The sequence below is a fragment of the Dermochelys coriacea genome, chromosome 15, assembly GCF_009764565.3.
Source record: "Dermochelys coriacea isolate rDerCor1 chromosome 15, rDerCor1.pri.v4, whole genome shotgun sequence".
NCBI lineage: Eukaryota > Metazoa > Chordata > Testudines > Dermochelyidae > Dermochelys > Dermochelys coriacea.
This window is the reverse complement of record NC_050082.1, coordinates 13779053-13795826: the sequence shown is the minus strand read 5'-3', so window position 1 is coordinate 13795826 and position 16774 is coordinate 13779053. Positions and strand designations below refer to the sequence as shown.

The 16774-nt window shown below is 48.8% G+C and overlaps 1 protein-coding gene across 1 annotated transcript; it reads left to right on the top strand.

Annotated features, from left to right (window-relative positions):
* The first annotated feature begins 89 nt into the window (after positions 1 to 89).
* Positions 90 to 14860, top strand: ESS2 (ess-2 splicing factor homolog). Its single transcript, XM_038373421.2, has 10 exons — positions 90 to 690; positions 4144 to 4312; positions 5950 to 6045; positions 6598 to 6767; positions 7938 to 8055; positions 8825 to 8958; positions 9100 to 9202; positions 12305 to 12414; positions 13313 to 13428; positions 14109 to 14860. Exons 1-10 carry the CDS (start codon positions 202 to 204, stop codon positions 14392 to 14394), a joined length of 1791 nt encoding a protein of 596 aa, XP_038229349.1. The 5' UTR covers positions 90 to 201; the 3' UTR covers positions 14395 to 14860.
* The last annotated feature ends 1914 nt before the right edge of the window (positions 14861 to 16774 follow it).

Below are 16774 nucleotides of genomic sequence, written 5' to 3'. Positions count from 1 at the left end.
TTTCGTTTGACATCAATCTGCCATTGTCTGAATCATAAAAGGTGACTGCGGAGTCCTATAAATAAAACCTCCCTCCCTCCCATTCGTCCGTGTGAACCAGAGCCTAGGCTCAAATGAAACGTTTCCCAAGGAGGCGCGGGCGGGCGGGCCCCTTTGGAACTCTTAGCTGCTGTCAAGCCGAGGGAAGGTTGGCCCCAGCTCATGGGCGCTGCTCCCCGACGCGCATGCGTCCTAGACCGCCCTTCCTCCTCCTTGCCGGCAGGGAGCGCGCTCTCCTGCTGCGACGCTCCAGCCGCTCTCTGTGGTTTCTCTTTAGCCCGCCGCTCTAGGCTTTCCAGGCGCTGCCCGGGCCTGGAAGCGGGACGTGCGCGCGACAAGAAAACTACAAGTCCCAACGAGCGGCGCGTTGTGACGGTGGCTGGGAAGGGCCAAGCCTCAAGCTCCCTGCTCGATTCTGGCCGTGTCGGTTCCCGCCCCGGGAAGCCGCGGCCGCCCCCTGCCCTGGCTGACAGCGATCCCCGGCCTGGCGCGATGGAGGAGCCGAGGGCTCCCGTCAGCGCCGCCGCCGCCTCGCCCCTGGCGCTGGTGCCCCTACAGGCCGACGGGGCCGCCGTGGCTGTGCTGCGGGAAGCGGCCCAGGAGCCCCCCAAGCGCCGTAAGAGGATCCTGGACGAGGAGAGCTACATCGAGGTGATCGGGCCGGGCCGCCTGAGGGGAGGGTGCGCCGGGCCCGGGGCCGTGTGTCCGGGGGGGCGGGGGCGGCCTGGGGAGGGAGGCCTGGAGCTGTCCGGGGGGGGGCGGGGGCGGCCTGGGGAGGGAGGCCTGGAGCTGTCCGGGGGGGCGGGGGCGGCCTGGGGAGGGAGGCCTGGAGCTGTCCGGGGGGGGGGCGGGGGCGGCCTGGGGAGGGAGGCCGGAGCTGTCCGGGGGAGGGGGCGGGGGCGGCCTGGGGAGGGAGGCCTGGAGCTGTCCGGGGGGGGGCGGGGGCGGCCTGGGGAGGGAGGCCTGGAGCTGTCCGGGGGGGGCGGGGGCGGCCTGGGGAGGGAGGCCTGGAGCTGTCCGGGGGGGGGCGGGGGCGGCCTGGGGAGGGAGGCCTGGAGCTGTCCGGGCGGCCTGGGGAGGGAGGCCTGGAGCTGTCCGGGGGGGGGCGGGGGCGGCCTGGGGAGGGAGGCCTGGAGCTGTCCGGGGGGGGCGGGGGCGGCCTGGGGAGGGAGGCCGGAGCTGTCCGGGGGGGGCGGGGGCGGCCTGGGGAGGGAGGCCGGAGCTGTCCGGGGGGGCGGGGGCGGCCTGGGGAGGGAGGCCTGGAGCTGTCTGGGGGGGGTAGGTTGGGGAGGGAGGCCTGGAGCTGTCCGGGGGGGCGGGGGCGGCCTGGGGAGGGAGGCCTGGAGCTGTCCGGGGGGGCGGGGGCGGCCTGGGGAGGGAGGCCGGAGCTGTCCGGGGGGGGTAGGTTGGGGAGGGAGGCCTGTCTTGTGCAGGGTTGGGGAGGGAGGCCGGGGCTGTCTAGCGGGGGCGGCCTGGGGAGGGAGGCAAGGCCTGTCTGAGGGTGGGTGGGTATGTGGTGGGGGGGAGTGGCTGGGCACTGGGCTCAGAGGTTCAGTGTGAGTCGGGTCTGGTCTTCTTCCCAACTCGTGCCGTTCATGAAAGGGGGGGGGCTGACATAGCGAGCGATATCCCCCCCGGATTGGGCCCCCACTGCAGCTCGAACCGCCGCCTCGGGGAGCCAGGCTTTGTGCCTCTCCCCAAAAGGGGCGCTGACAACTCAGCATTGCCCAGCTCGTTAGCACAAGGGGGAAAGTGGTTTCAGACACTCCAGCCACCCCGACCTGTCTGTGCCAACGTGGGTGGCTTTACAGTCCTGCTGTTCTGTGTTTAAAACTGTTACCAATCCTGCTCCTGGGTGGAGAACCCATCCCACCAGCTGGGGAAAGCACTGACCGCACAGGGAAGGGTGAAACTGACTGTGTACAAGGTGCTGCCTAATACACAGTAAACAGAGGAAAAACGAAGGGGAAGATACATTTTCCCAATCTTTTTAATTATAGTGGCCATAAGAGTCACTTTGTTTCCTGTCCAAGATTGCTGTGTAGTGTTACTGTGCACTGCTCTGCAGTTGCTGGGTTTTGCTCCAGAGCTGGCTGCGTTTCAGCGCTGTGTAATGTGACACCTGTACAGTCTGTTTATAAATGTTTTGCACCGAGTATTTTGGGATCCTTCAAAATTAAGGTGCTATATGTCATGACGTTTTGCAAAAGGGCAGAAAAATCTGCCAGAGGGGGCTAAATGGGTCAGGTTGGATTGTTAACGGTATGTGGATCTTTTTATCTTGGGTTATCTTAGAGAATAACAAATTTATTTGAGCATAAGCTTTCATGAGCTACAGCTCACTTCAAGCTTATGCTCAAATAAATGTGTTAGTCTCTAAGTTGCCACAAATACTCCTTTTCTTTTTGTGAATACAGACTAACAGGGCTGCTACTCTGAAATTTATCTTGGGTTGTTATCCTGCTAGCCAGGGCCAGATAAGATGTGACAAAGGGTAGGTGTGAATGCAGCTTGGCATACACCACTAGCTTTAGTTTAGCTAGTACAGCTAAAAATAGCAGTGGAGACATGATGGCATGGACCCTGGTTCAGGCTAGCTAGGCAAGTGCATACCCGAGGTTCTGCGTGGGCTTGCACAGCCAGGGCCCAAACCCTGTCCCTGTGTTACTGTATCTTTACTGCTATTTTTAGCCATGCTAGTAGATGAAAGCTAGTGTGTGTACGTCTACCCAAGTTGTGATATGCGTTCGATTGCAGCATAGATATTCCCAAAGTCTCTACACTCTGACAGATCTTTAGTGGCCTCTTTTAAATGAGTTGGGTTCTATCCATTTCTTGATGTCTATTTCACAATGCTATCCTCGCGTTTAATGCTAATTGGCACCCTTAAGCAGTCTCAGCAAAGATGCCAAGGATTGAAGGGTAATGGTGATTAATCTCTCTCACTCTTAGAAAGAAAAGGAGTACTTGTGGCACCTTAGAGACTAACACATTTATTAGAGCATAAGCTTTCGTGCATCCGATGCATCCGATGAAGTGAGCTGTAGCTCACGAAAGCTTATGCTCTAATAAATTGGTTAGTCTCTAAGGTGCCACAAGTACTCCTTTTCTTTTTGCGAATACAGACTAACACGGCTGCTACTCTGAAACATCTCGCTCTTAGAGGTGATCCATCTAGAGATTCCCCAACTGGGGTGCATACCCCCATGTGTGTGCAATGAGATTATCGGGGGCATGAGGAACTGATGGGGCTGCACTGTAGGGCTGGAGTCAGGAGGGGTTCAGTCCGGTAGGGGAGGTGGAGAGGGGTCTGTGCAAGTGGTCTCGGATGCTAGGACCAGACTCCCTGCCTGTCTCACATGCCCCCTGCTTTAGCTATCGCTTGGCAGATACCCTCTTCTGCTGGGGAGGACAGCAGGGAGCTGAAGGCTGCACCTCATAAGTATTGACTCTTGTGGGACAGAGCCACCTCCTGACTGTGGCCCCAGGATACAGTGCCTTGTCCACTTCCCCTTCTGGACAGAGCTTGCCCAGGGGAAAGGGACAGGGCCATGTTGAAGGGCTGGGGTCAGGAGGGACACTACTAAAGGAGTGCAGCCTTCTGCTCTACTCCTGTGACCGCCTCTTCAGTGCAGCCCACTTGCTTTCCCTGTGGGTGGGAGCGAGATAGGGAGGAAGCCGGGTCTTGGAAGCCGAGACCGCCCAACTGCTGCAAGGTGAGTACAGGCCCCCATGGGTGCTGGGTCCCCTGGTCCCCCTTAGAAAGAGGGGGGCATGCATGGAACGTCAATCTCCAAAGGGGGACTCATCAAATAAAGTTTGGGAACCACTGCTCTAGATAATAGTTGAGCCTGCTGCTGGGGCAGTGTCGGGGAAGCCAGCACTGGTATTATTTGTGCATCTGTGGCACCTCTTGTGGATAAATAGGACTTCCGTATTAGTCATGCATTGCAGTCAATCATGGCCTTTCATGGAACCCTAAATCCTTATCCCCTTCCAAAAAAGCTTCCCCAGACTGATCTTGTTTTTTCTTGCTTGCCAGATATGCTCATAATCGTTTGTTCTTTTTTTTCTTTCTTTTTTTTTTTTTTTTTTAAACTATAGAGTTTGGAGAAAATTATTCAGAGGGATTTTTTTCCTGATGTGGAGAAGTTACGTGCTCAGAAGGAATACTTGGAGGCTGAAGAAAGTGGCGACTTAGAGAAAATGAGACAAATAGCTATCAAATTTGGCTCCTCATTGGGGAAATGGTCCAGGGAGACTCCTGCACCATGTAAGGGCTGGCACTTGGGTGGCTGATTTCATGGTCAGGCTATTAGTGTGGATGTGTGTTATAAAGTAAAAGATATGAAGCACTACTGTCTTTTTGTCACTTTTATGGATTGTTTTATGCTAGCAAGGTGTAAATTGTATTGTTGTTGAGTGACTGGAGCCCAACTTATTTAAGGCACAGAATCAAACATTGTAGCTGTCTTCTGATCTAATTATGGAAAAGTAGTGTTTGCACAGGAGTTACCAGCCTGGATGACATAATGGTGTATCAACAATGGCTGGTATCAGCTGCTTTAGAGGAAGGGTACAAGAAACCATGCGGAGGGGTGGTTATAAAATAACCAGTCCATTGGGGAAACTGCTTCTTAACTCCCATTCGTTAAAGGTCACCTTATGCTCTGAAAAATGAGATATTATGTCTGTTTGGAAACTCTTTGCTGTCTCTTTAATTCTTACTATTATAACTCTGGATAGTCTTGTTGTGTCAAGCCCTCTTCTGAATCCTGCTATGAAGCTTTATTTAATACAATGGGGTATCCTCTTAATTAACATACTCTAGTGGCAATAGATAACCTGATTATCAGAGGTTCATGTCGTAGGCCTCTACTGTACTGCTAGATACCTGCTTCTATTTCAGGAATTGATTTAAAAATAAACCTAGTACAAGCTTTAAAACATTTAAAAGCATTTTAAGGTAAGAACATGTTTAGCGTCACTAAGAGATCAAGGAAGCAGCATGCAATGAAGAGAGGGATGTGTAGTGACAAAGTATGCCAGCAAACGCTAAGTCACCACTGTAAGCTGCTGTGAAGATGCTTGTAGGCAAGAAATATGTGCTGGTCAGAATACATGTGCAACCTATTTATTTATTTTAGATCCATTGTACAAAATTTATGTGTTTCCCAGTCGTTTCAATTAAGGGAGCATGCCATTTACAGCGCTTCTGGGGTGTGTGTGTGTGTGGTTTTTATTTTTCTCCTTTTTGCTTAATCTTCCCTCCTTCAGCCTGGTTTTAGGTGCTGTTTCCCATGTTGGCCTGTAACTCTCATGCTGGGTAATATACAGGCTTCCCCACAGTAAAACTCGGCCTCTGGTTGACTTCTTGCTATGGAGTTGGGGTGTTTGCTCACAAAGGGACAGCTGCTGTGCTATTGGGAACTTGTGGTGAAGGACATGTACCATTGAATGAGTTCCCTGCCTGTGGTATTGGTGTTGCCATTTGCGACTGGCATTGCCCCGAGTGAGGACTACCATGGAACAGACATCATTGCCTGCTTTTATTTGTCATTGTTTCAGATAAAACAAAGAATGCTTAGAGGGCAATCTCCCCCACACTGAAATCAATGGGGAATCTTGCCATTGGTGCCCAGCAGGAGTAGGACCAGTTATCTAGTTGAGCTGAAACTTCATCAGTGGTTGGAACTGATTTGCACAGACATCATTTTAAACCCTTCCCTAACTCTAGTTAAAGAATTCCTGCCTCTTAACCACAATCTGTAGGTCATCTGAGACTAATGAGAGCAGGCAGACAGGTCCCCCGAAGAGGCTGTAGCTTCTTGCTTATCCAGTAGGGGTAACCTGATGATGATCTGCTCCCCATTTTTGTAACACATGCTGAGATTTATTTCTCTGGCACAGATGTTACTCCAGCCACGTTTGAAACACCCGAAGTGCACCCAGGCACCTCTTCCTTGTTGAACAAGCCCAAGATTGGGATCAAAGCTGCAGAGGAAGGTAGGGAAGGGGCTATCCTCTTTATTTGGATTCTCCAGCAGGAGGGGAAATGCTGCTGTGCATGTTATCAGGTGTTAACCTTCCGCTAAAGTGGCGCCTTCTAATATCTGTGCTAAGTGAAACTCCATCACAGGTTGGAGTCTGGATCAATAACCATCTCTGATGTGAGAACTTTATTGCTTCCCAAGAAAAGGGTGTCTGCCTGGGGCAAGGTGGCAGGAGCACAGCTATTCATGTACAGAACAGTATGAACACGGACATGTCATCTGGCAGCAAACTACGTCTGAATTGTCCTTTAATGTGACTAAATGAATGATCCTGAAGGGGATGGGTGTGGGAAAGGGTCACTGATCCTTCAATAAGTCAAGTCAATACTACTACTCTGTACTTCATATGTACTTTCATTTTAGATACAGATTCCTCACCAATGCTCAAGTTAAGAGTGGACCAGTGGGGGAGAATACTTGCATGGGGGATTAATAACCAGGCATTGCTCATTACAGAAAGGGGAGTGTGAGCCTCTTCCTCAGACTTATTCCCTCATCTCTCTAGGAGAAGTGGAGAAAGAACAGAATAAGGACACTCTTCCCAGCCTAGACAGCTTCTTAACAAAACACACCAGTGAAGATAATGCTTCATTTGAGCAGATCATGGAAGTGGCCAAAGAGAAGGAAAAGGCCAGGCATTCTTGGCTGTATGAAGCAGAAGAGGATTTTGCCCAGGTGGGGAAATGGCTCCTGAATAGCTGAGCTTTTCTAATGTAGTACTGTGGATAAGTGCTGTCTTCTGTTTAATCAAATGAGGGAGAAAGATGGTTTATAGGTTTCTCTCTTGCCTTTGGCAGGGAGAAGAGAGAGTATTAAGTTCCATTCTATTGTTGAGTCCCACTAGAACCCACTGTGATTGTTCCTTGTCTCTAGATATGTGACTGTTGAATTAATCATACTGATGCATCAAGGACAAAACATTGACTGCTTGATTTTGAGTTGTGTGCATGAGGCAGTGAGATCTAGCATACAGAGCTAGGAACTCTGGAGTTTAATCCTGGCTTTGCCCCAATTTGCTGTAGCATTTGACAACTCACTAAACCTCTTTGTGCTGTTGTTCCTATCTATAACATGGGGATAATATTGACATACCTCAGGGGTGCTGAGGCTATATGTTATACAGAGCTTTGAAAATGTGAAGCACTGTCTAAGTACAAGTATTAGAATTCTTGGCAACATCCCTTAGCAAGCTGTTGAACAGCTTGAAAAATGCCTTATTCTTTGGCAGACAGATTCCTGATCTTTTTCAGTTATTGGCATTCAGAATCCTCTGTGTTGCTGATATGAAGTGTGTTAAATATGACAGGAAACACTGAAAAAGTGTCTTGTCTAGTTAATAAAGTTTTATGGGACTTGGGGAAGGGGAAGCTGTTACTGGTGCGGGGAGCTCTGCTGTCAGTATTTCTAGAGGACCGCTCAGCATTTAATCTCAAAGAGCTTTGAACTTAAGTGAACTTAAGTTTTCAAAGATTCTGTAACCAATAATGTGCACTTTTTTTATAGCCCCATATACATCCTGTCCACTCAAAAGACCTGATACTAAAGTTAAAAGGCCGACACCAGAGTAGCAGTCTCAAAACACAGTGATTGAGTCAGCCTGGGACACAGGAGAGAGAGAGAGAAATGCAAGAAGCCATTCCAGGGCTAATATTTGCACCTTGGTATCTTATTTTATAGCAGTTGTCTCTGCTTTCTTCAGATAAATCAAATCTCTGAACTGCTCTTCTCTGAAAAACACAAGATGTAAAGATGAAAAGCAGAGGATCAAGCAGATGAATTATCAAACTTATTTTCAGTCTGAAATGAGACTCTGCAATTCAGGCTTTGTTTTAAATTTGATTCCAGCGACGACTTGAGAATCTGGCACTTCCCTCAGCAGAGCAGCAGGCGCTGGAGAGCGGGAAAGCTGGCGTGGAGACCTGGGAGTACAAGGCTCAGAATTCCCTGATGTATTACCCAGCAGGTAAAGCAAACTGGCCCCTTAAGAGGCATCAGCAGATTTGGAAACATGCACTGATTCAGGTGGGTGGATGTCACAAAGCACCTGCATTTCCGTTTTGCTTTCCCCAGCTCTTGTTCGGGTGCCTGACTTGCTGTCACTGTGGTAAGATTGCACTTTGCAGCTTTTCCTTCTGCAAGGCGGGGGGATATGCTCAGTTTCATTCTTTCCCATGTCATTCCTGTTTTGTTTCGACCCTGCTGCCGTTGGTCATCCTGTCGCTCATTACCCACACTGCAGTGGCTGGCTGTTTTCAGGAGTCCTAGCTCCTTCCTATTGGGTTTGTTTTGTTAATGAGCACTTTCAGTTCCCCTCTTTCCTCCTACCATCCTAGCTCTGTATACGTGGGCTTTGCTGGTCCCTTGTCTGCCGTCTAAAAGGCAATGGGATCCTTTAACAAACCCAGACTGGGCCTAGATGCCTTTTTTGGCTATGAATGCACGATAAATAACCTTCATGTGAAATGAGGGAACTCTTTTATGTGTTTCCTGCTTTTCTAATGTAGCCTTGATTTTTGTCCTTGTTTTTCAGGCAGTAGGTTAGACACCTAACTGCACTAATGTGAACTTTATTTTAAATGGGTGGAAATGGCAAAATATAATTGCATCTGTACATTGTGTCTTGCAGAACTTTGTATTGACCCCTGAGATTGTGTGTTTGTTTGGGGGCTTTAGGTATGCTCCCCATTAGTGAGCCCTCAGCCCTTTCTTGATGCCTTGGCTTGCCATTCCAGGTGTGCCCGATGAGGATGATGTGTTTAAGAAGCCTCGAGAAGTTGTCCATAGAAACACCCGCTTTCTGAGAGATCCATTCAGCCAAGCTGTGAGCAAATCCCAGCTCCAGCAGGCAGCAGCCCTCAATGCCCAGGTTGGTTTACAGACAGGACACGCTTGTGACCGAAATACCCCTCATTGGGAGAGGTGCATGAGTTATGAGAACTGAACTTGGCAAATGTGCCTAATTGTTTTCTCCAAGTGCCCCCGATTGATGCCAGCTTTTCTGTTCTAGTACAAACAGGGCAAAGTTGGGCCAGATGGAAAGGAGCTGATCCCTCAGGAGTCTCCAAAAGTGAATGGATATGGATTTGTGGCCACCCCCTCTCCTGCCCCTGGTAAGAAGAGACTTTTTTGCTCTGATGAAAAGCAAAGTAGTTTGCAATGCTATCCTGTTCCACTGACCTTTTGATGTACACTCCATCCTAGGAGTCAATGCTTCTTTAATCGGGCAGCTTTGACTTCGACTCTGTATGTCTGCTGAGCCAATGGGTCTCTGGGGTAGAGAATATGCCAACTTAGTGCTCTGTCAAATCTCAGTCCAAAGATGGAAACGATGCTGGGCTCGGGAGGTTCTGAGACGTGTATACTGCTTCGCTGGACTCTGGTTGAATGGACTAGATCATCCTAGGAAAGACTTATGGGAACTCTGAGGGGAGCATGGCACTTGTAACTTTCTGGTGGTGATTGTCTCTCTAGTGCCTATATCCAAGGATCTCGAAGCATTTCACAAACATTTACACCCTTCCCCCAGCAGTTCTATTCTATATAGATAGTTTTATACAGTACTCATCACTGAAGTAGCTGAGTGCCTTCCAGTAGTGCATTAAGCACATCTGTCACGTGGTGTTTATTCTGCCCTCCTCTTCCCGGAGGGAGAATCGTGTGGGGGAGTGTCATGTTTTGGGAGCGTTTTTTGTCTTGTCTCGTTTTTGTTTTCCAGTTTTTAATTGTTAAATGCATTTACTGGTTGCTATGTGCTTATATTAGAGACGGCACGTCAAAGAAATGGGCCTTGCACTTGAAGTGGAAAGTGGGGAGATTTGTGATAGTCCTCAGTTCTGGAGGGAATTCATTGCACAGTCTTGGGCCACCCCAGGAGAAGGCTCCAGTCTTTTAGATAACCTGGACCCATGCCATGGAAAGCCAGCATAGAGAGCGGAGGACAGGTGTGATGTGCTCGCAGCAGCCAGTGCTGCTGAGGAGATGTGCTGCAGTGTTTTGTCCTAGCGGGAGTTTCGGTTTCATGCCCAGGAATGTTGTGTTGCTGAACTCCTGCCGAGCAGTGATGAAGACATGAATAACTGAGGGCGAGTCTTCATCTGCCAGGATGGTACAGAGTGTCCTAGCCAACTGGAGATGATAGAAAGCATTACTCCCAGCTGTTGCTATATGAGAGTTCAGCGTCAGTGAGGAATCCAAGTCCTCCTAGACTATGGACTGACATGACCAATTGTGCATCAATCAAAGGAGATTGCATCGTGGCTGCCAACTCCTCAAAATACCTTTCTCTGCCCACCAGCATCACCTGTGTTTTGTTCAGGTTCTGTCAGCTGTTCTTCCTCCGTGAGCTGATCTCAGCCAAGCACTGGGCCATCGCTGTTTTAGTGATGTGGACATATGATGTGAAGGATAGGGAGAGCTGTGTGTCATCTGCATGTTAGTGGCACTTGTTAGTAGATATTGAGAACGTCTGGAGAGAGAATTGATCCTTGTAGAACCCACAAATGAGGGGTAGTAGTGGAGGTGCAGTTTCCCTTTACTACTCTTTGGGTGCATTCCTCCAGGAAGGACTGAAACCACTTTAGCACATTACCCTGGACTCCTGCCACCCCTCTCAGGTGAGATCATAGCATCTCATGGTCAACAGTGTTGAACACTGCAGAGAAGTTCAGGAGGATGAGAATGGAGTCTGTCTGCCCTCTAGCCACTGGCAGAAGGAGATCATCCAGCAGTGCAACTAAAGCAGTTTGAGGCTTGTATCCTGGTGTGAATACAGATTGTGCCAGGTCTAGAACGTTGGCCTCAGTTAGATGAGCTGGTAGTTGGCCTCTTGCTAGCTTCTTTGTAAACTTGCTCAGGAATGGGAGGTTTGACATGGGCTGAAAGATAACTAGGACTGAAATATCCAGGGTGAGTTTCTTCGGTGTTGGTAGGACTGGAGAAGCAGATTCTGGCTGTTTTGGTCGGGAGCGGCACTGTTGTGAAAGAGGGTCACAAACACGCCTGGAGCAGTGTGAGTCAGATTCACAAGTCTTGTGTCGGGGACACTTTTAGGGTGTCCACAACCTCTTAGTGAGCAAGTGCCCTGAACCCTGGGAATGCAGGTGGGTTGACGGGTGCAGGTGGAGTGGATCCATGCTGGCTGAGAAGCCTTCCTGAACATGTGGGATCTTTTCAGCAAAGTAAGATAACTCTTCGCAGCACTTGGTGCCTGGCTCTGATGCAGGTTGTAGGTGGTCTGGATTAATGGTGTGGTTTGCTACCCTGGATAGATTCTTGGGAGGGATTTGGCAACTTCCTATCAGCCTCCACTAAGGCTATCTAGGCAGGTAATACAGCCTCAGCACAGGCTTTGAGGAATTTAGTATCTTTCATTCTGTCGGAATCCGCCTTTGTTTTTTGCCCTCGGTGCCTCCACTGTTTGGAGCCAGTGGGTCAATGGCTGAGGCCAGTTCACAATGGTAATGATTCAACAGTTCAGCTTTCCAACTTATCCAAACGGCAGCCCCTGTACTAGGATAGATCCATTAACAGCACGCTGGGGTTTTGTGCCATTCTGATCCAAACAGATTCTCTGTGCTCCCTAGTGCATTGCAAGCTCTTGTTCATTTTGCAATCCATTATCACCACTCCCAATCTCCCTCAGCCCTAGGGCTTTCTCTCCCTCCCTTTGAATAGATCTGTATTGTGTATTCTATACAATGACCTTTCTGGTACTTCATAAGAATCTAATGGGCTCTATTTTTATTGGGGGCTAACTGATCTTATGCTGACCTTCATGCGACCATTTATTTTTCGTCATTCATACTGAAGACTGGGGAAGTCCTTTCCAGCACCTGGCAAAGCCTGCAGCTGGCATGCTCAGTGCAGATCCTTTCCATGGTATAAATATTCTCTAAGACAGAAATCAGTTAGAGGGAAGATCCCATGGTTTATTCTGACAAGCTAGCTACTAGATCAGGCTCTGGGAAATTGTTCTGCAGCTCTAGATATTGGTAAAGGGATGGTGTCTCTTTCCTACAGTGAGTGTGATTATCTCTGTAATGATGGCTGTTCCATTGGCTGACCAGTGATTTATGCTGTTTCATAACCAGCTTCTGTTAATTGTTGTGGGGAGAAGACCGCCCCTGTGTTAGGAGAGAGCACACACATTCTGGGTGTTGCAGTCTCTACAAATGTCTTGCATCCCAGACTTACTGTTTTTAACTTGTTGCTAGGTGTGAACGACTCTCCTCTTATGACGTGGGGTGAGATAGAGAGCACCCCATTGCGAGTAGATGGGTCAGAAACGCCGTATGTGGACAGGACACCTGGACCGGCCTTTAAGGTATTCCATGTCAGATTTCAGCACTCAGATCTTTTCAGGGGTGGACTGGGGTGGTGGGGCAGGGGAGGAGTCACTAATAGACTAACATTTATTATTGTAGGAGTTAGCCAGTACCACAGCCAAGGCATATCTAGGCCCTATGAGTAGAGTTTTTAGCTGGATAAAATGCTCTGGCCATGAGTGCTCCTGGTCCATCCCAGACATCCTGAGGTTGAATATTCTGGGGTTCTCCAAGAGTCTGGAGAAGAAGAGGGTGTCTCATTTTTGGGATTTGATATATAAGTAGATTAGGGAGTCTTTAATCAAACTTTCCCTGCTGGGTGGCTTCCTTCCAGCTTGGCCCTGCTGGCCCATTACCACCAGCTGAGACATCTGAGTCCAGTGAGGCTTGGGGAGGTGGCGTGGCTCTACTAGTTGCATCTCACCTCAGATGTAGGACGTCTCCCATTCCCTACCTGGAGAACAGTGAGCACCTTTTGGGTGTGATTCCTGAGAATAGCATCAGTGAAACTCTACTATCTCCGTTTTGTCAGACCTGGATAGTGCAGTTGGTTGGTTTTTTTTCCCAGAGCGTAGCAATGATTGGGGCTTGGATGAGAGCTGAGTGGCTGAAAGACAGAGGTGATACATTTTGTTCAGGGGAGACAACTGGAGGAAATGCCAAAGTTCAGCTCAGCCAAGGAGGCAGTTACTGTTTTACCATTTTTGTTACACAGATCTTCCGCTTGGAGATCCTGCTGTATCTTCAACTGCCTCTGGCTGTCTAGATAGCAGCAAAGCTAAGAGTGGGTTCTCTTCCCCTCCCATCCTTAATGTAGATCCTTACAGGTTGGACTCCAGCTATGAATGGGGCTGGTTAGCAGCATGGAGACTTACCTGGTTTTTGGTGTATTTAAAGATCCTGGAGCCTGGGCGCAGAGAGCGGTTAGGACTCAAGATGGCCAATGAGGCGGCTGCTAAAAACCGAGCAAAGAAACAGGAAGCATTAAGAAGAGTCACGGAAAACCTGGCCAAGTGAGACTTCTCCATATTAAACTGTCCCTGGCAGTGGGGGAGAATAGCAAGTGCTGTCTAGTAAGAGTTAAATCGGCATGCAGAGAGGAAAGGTATTTGGGTGAGGAGAAGGAGTACAAGGATCAGGAGAAGGAGGGGCTTTGAGAAGCAAGAATGGATACACTCAAACTGGGAGGAGACTTTAGATGTGAACAAGCCCAGTTTTTAGGAGAAGGCTGTTGGCAGTACGGTGGAGAGGCATGTACTTTGGGAACTCTCCTCACAAGCCAAACTGCCCTTGCTCCAGGAGGGTAAGTGCCCAACTGATCACAAAAGAAAGAGACGTTCCAGGGCTTGGTTGTTTGGGGTAGGGATGGAGAGGATTCAGTGGACCCAAAGAGAAGGCAAGGGAGCATTGCTCGCATTCGGGGGGCTCCTGCCATTAATCGGAGAGGGAGGGAGGCTGAGGTTTAACCACACAAGTGGGAGGAGAGTTCAGGCATTGCTGCCAGAAGAGCAGAATGGCCAGGCTCTTTCCTGAACTGTGCTCTGAGTGATTCAAGTAATGCAGGAGTGGAAGGAGAAGGGAGCGTGCGAGTCAGAGTTTGCAGGCCCTGGAAGGTGCTGCGTCTGTTCAGTGATCTGTGTACTCTCTGATACACAGCTTTTGCTCTTTTAAAACTATTCTGCTTCTATTGCAGCCTCACTCCAAAAGGACTGAGTCCAGCTATGTCACCAGCATTGCAACGACTAGTAAACAGGACGGCGAGCAAATACACTGACAAAGCCCTGCGAGCCAGTTATACCCCTTCTCCAGCACACCCAGGAACCCCTGGATATAAGACCCCAGCGGGAGGGTCTCACACCCCCACTAGCACCCCACCTCCTAGGACTGTCTCTGAGATGCCAGTAACACAAGATCCTGCTTCAATCACAGACAACCTGCTGCAGCTCCCTAAAAGACGAAAGGCATCTGATTTCTTCTGAATACGATCTTCACCAGCAGAGCTGAGTGTAAGCTGCGGGCAGTATACGCTGCCAGGAGCAAGGGGCATTTGCTTAAAGCTGCTAGAATGTGATCTAGCAGTTGCTGGATTTGGGACCATTTCTGCCCTCGAGTAGTGCATAGTTCCCGCACTTGACATGTCATTACTAGAACAAGAGTGGAGAAGCCTGCGACATGCATTTTGGAAGCAGACTATTTACCAGTGTGGTATAAGTTCTCTTAGTAGCATGTGGACGTGTTACACAGAATCGGTAGGGGACAAGGTTGCTTCCAGAAATAGCATAAAAGGGCTTGGACTTTTGGAAAATAGCCAGAAATGTTTGGGATATTTTTTTGTAATTCTCCTCGTTTTTTTTTAAAAAGCATGACCCTGCATTTGAGTGCCTCTTTCTGTATAGATGTGTCTATTTATAAAGTAGCGAGCCTTTGTATTAAGGCCTGAACCAAGGTGTGAAACTTCCTTGCTTATGGCTGTGTTCCACTGAAAAATGCTGTTCCGCTGAGTAAAGAAGAGACGTAGGCAAGTCTCCGTAGTCTTTCCTCTTCCAATCCCAATTCTTCATAGAAAGAGCCAAAATACCAGAAAGCCTCTCTCTAACTGTCCATCCATTTAAACTGCACTCTTTAGTGTCCAACAGGTCCCATGGTGAGCATTAGTCTTTTGAGGACAAGAGGAGCAGCCTTCAGTGCACACATTTTCTATTAGTTTGCCCTCCTGGGTAGAGTCCAGAAATGTGACAAGTATTTTTGCCCTGCAGTGAAGTACAGCAGGAGGTATTTATGGGAGTGCACATCTGAAATACCCAGCAAGTTTGTAGATGTCATAAAGAACTTTGGAAATCTTAAAATCTGAGCAGAAAAAACAAGTCATCAGTGTTTGGTCTGAAGCACACCTGCATTTTACAATGCTCTGACATTGAATGCAGTCATTTGGGGGAGAGGTCAGCTTGGGACAGTGAAATTTACTATTGCTGTGGCATCACCTTTCAAGTGCAGAGGCTTTATTCTTTTTTTTTTTTTTTTTAAAAAGGGGGGGGGGTCAAAGTGGAAAGTCAGCAGCCTTTGCGTAGTTTCTTGTGCACTAGGAAAGTGCTCCTCACTGCCTCTCGTTACAAGGATCACTGGCTTTTTGTGTGTCTCTCAAATATAATCATTGCAAATAGAGCTGCCACCTTGAACTTTCTGATGTGGTTTAGGGAGCCATAACACAGCCCCATATGGAAAGTCAGCGCCTTTGCGTAGTTTCTTTGCACTAGGAAAGTGCTCCTCACTGCCTCTGGTTACAAGGAATGCATCATTGGCTTTTTGTGTGTGTCTCAAATATAATCATTGCAAATAGAGCTGCCACCTTGACTTTCTGATGTGGTTTAGGGAGCCACAACACAGCCCCATATGGTCCTGATCCAGTTTCCACTGATTTCAATGGCCAGCTTCTCATTGACTTCAGTGGCCATTGGCTCAAGCTGTATTTGAATTGGCGAGATCACTTGGTTTTTCCAAGGTATAAAATTTCCATTTTTTTTTTAAATGGCCAATCTCTCTCTGTCTCTGTCTCTCTCTTTAAAAGTAGAACTTTCCGTACAAGCTTGAAAGTCTCTGATCCCGCATCATTCACTTCAGTGAGCTGCATTTTCTGCCTTGCTCTGCTTGGCAGCAAAAGAGTCAGGCTGACAGAGGATAACCACGATGGCAACAAGTGCTGAGCAGATGCATTAGCACGGCTCACTTGTGGAGAGAGTGAAAGTAGGGGTGGGAAATGTTTCTAAAAGCTACAGAAAATTATTTTTATTAATGTTACAATTCAAGGTTAGAAAAGTCTGCTTTAATGAATGGAAGCATTTTCAGGTGAGGGGGTGGGGCATAAACCGTTCATTTCGGCAGACATGAGCTTTCACTTACTAAATATTTCTGTTGAGCTGTTGTGAAGAGACCTTGCCAAATGTAAACAATGCATCACCTTCCTCCCTCTGCAGATGGTGCCAGTGCTGCCCCTAGCTCTGCCCTGCAGCAGCAGAATGAAATTAACACTGGGGTCAGTTTCACAGCTGCTGCTGTTCAGAACACCCTGGTGGTGGTGGTTTGGGAAGGCTGTGAGGATCAGCAGGAGGAGTTGGAGTGATTGGTGGGAAAGGAAGACCTAGAAAGTTCCCTAGCTGCACCTCTTCTCATCCCTCCTTTTCCCTGGCTCCTTCAGCAGCCTGGAGGAGGGATATGGAGTAGTGGGGAGACTCCTCCCCTGGTGGCTCCCAGCAACCAGGAGGCTGCAGCAAAGGGAAAAGAGGAAACTCCTTTCTTCTAGCAGCTAAAGGTGATTCAAAACCTAGCACCTGGTGGTGGAGACAATCGATAGAGCCTATAACC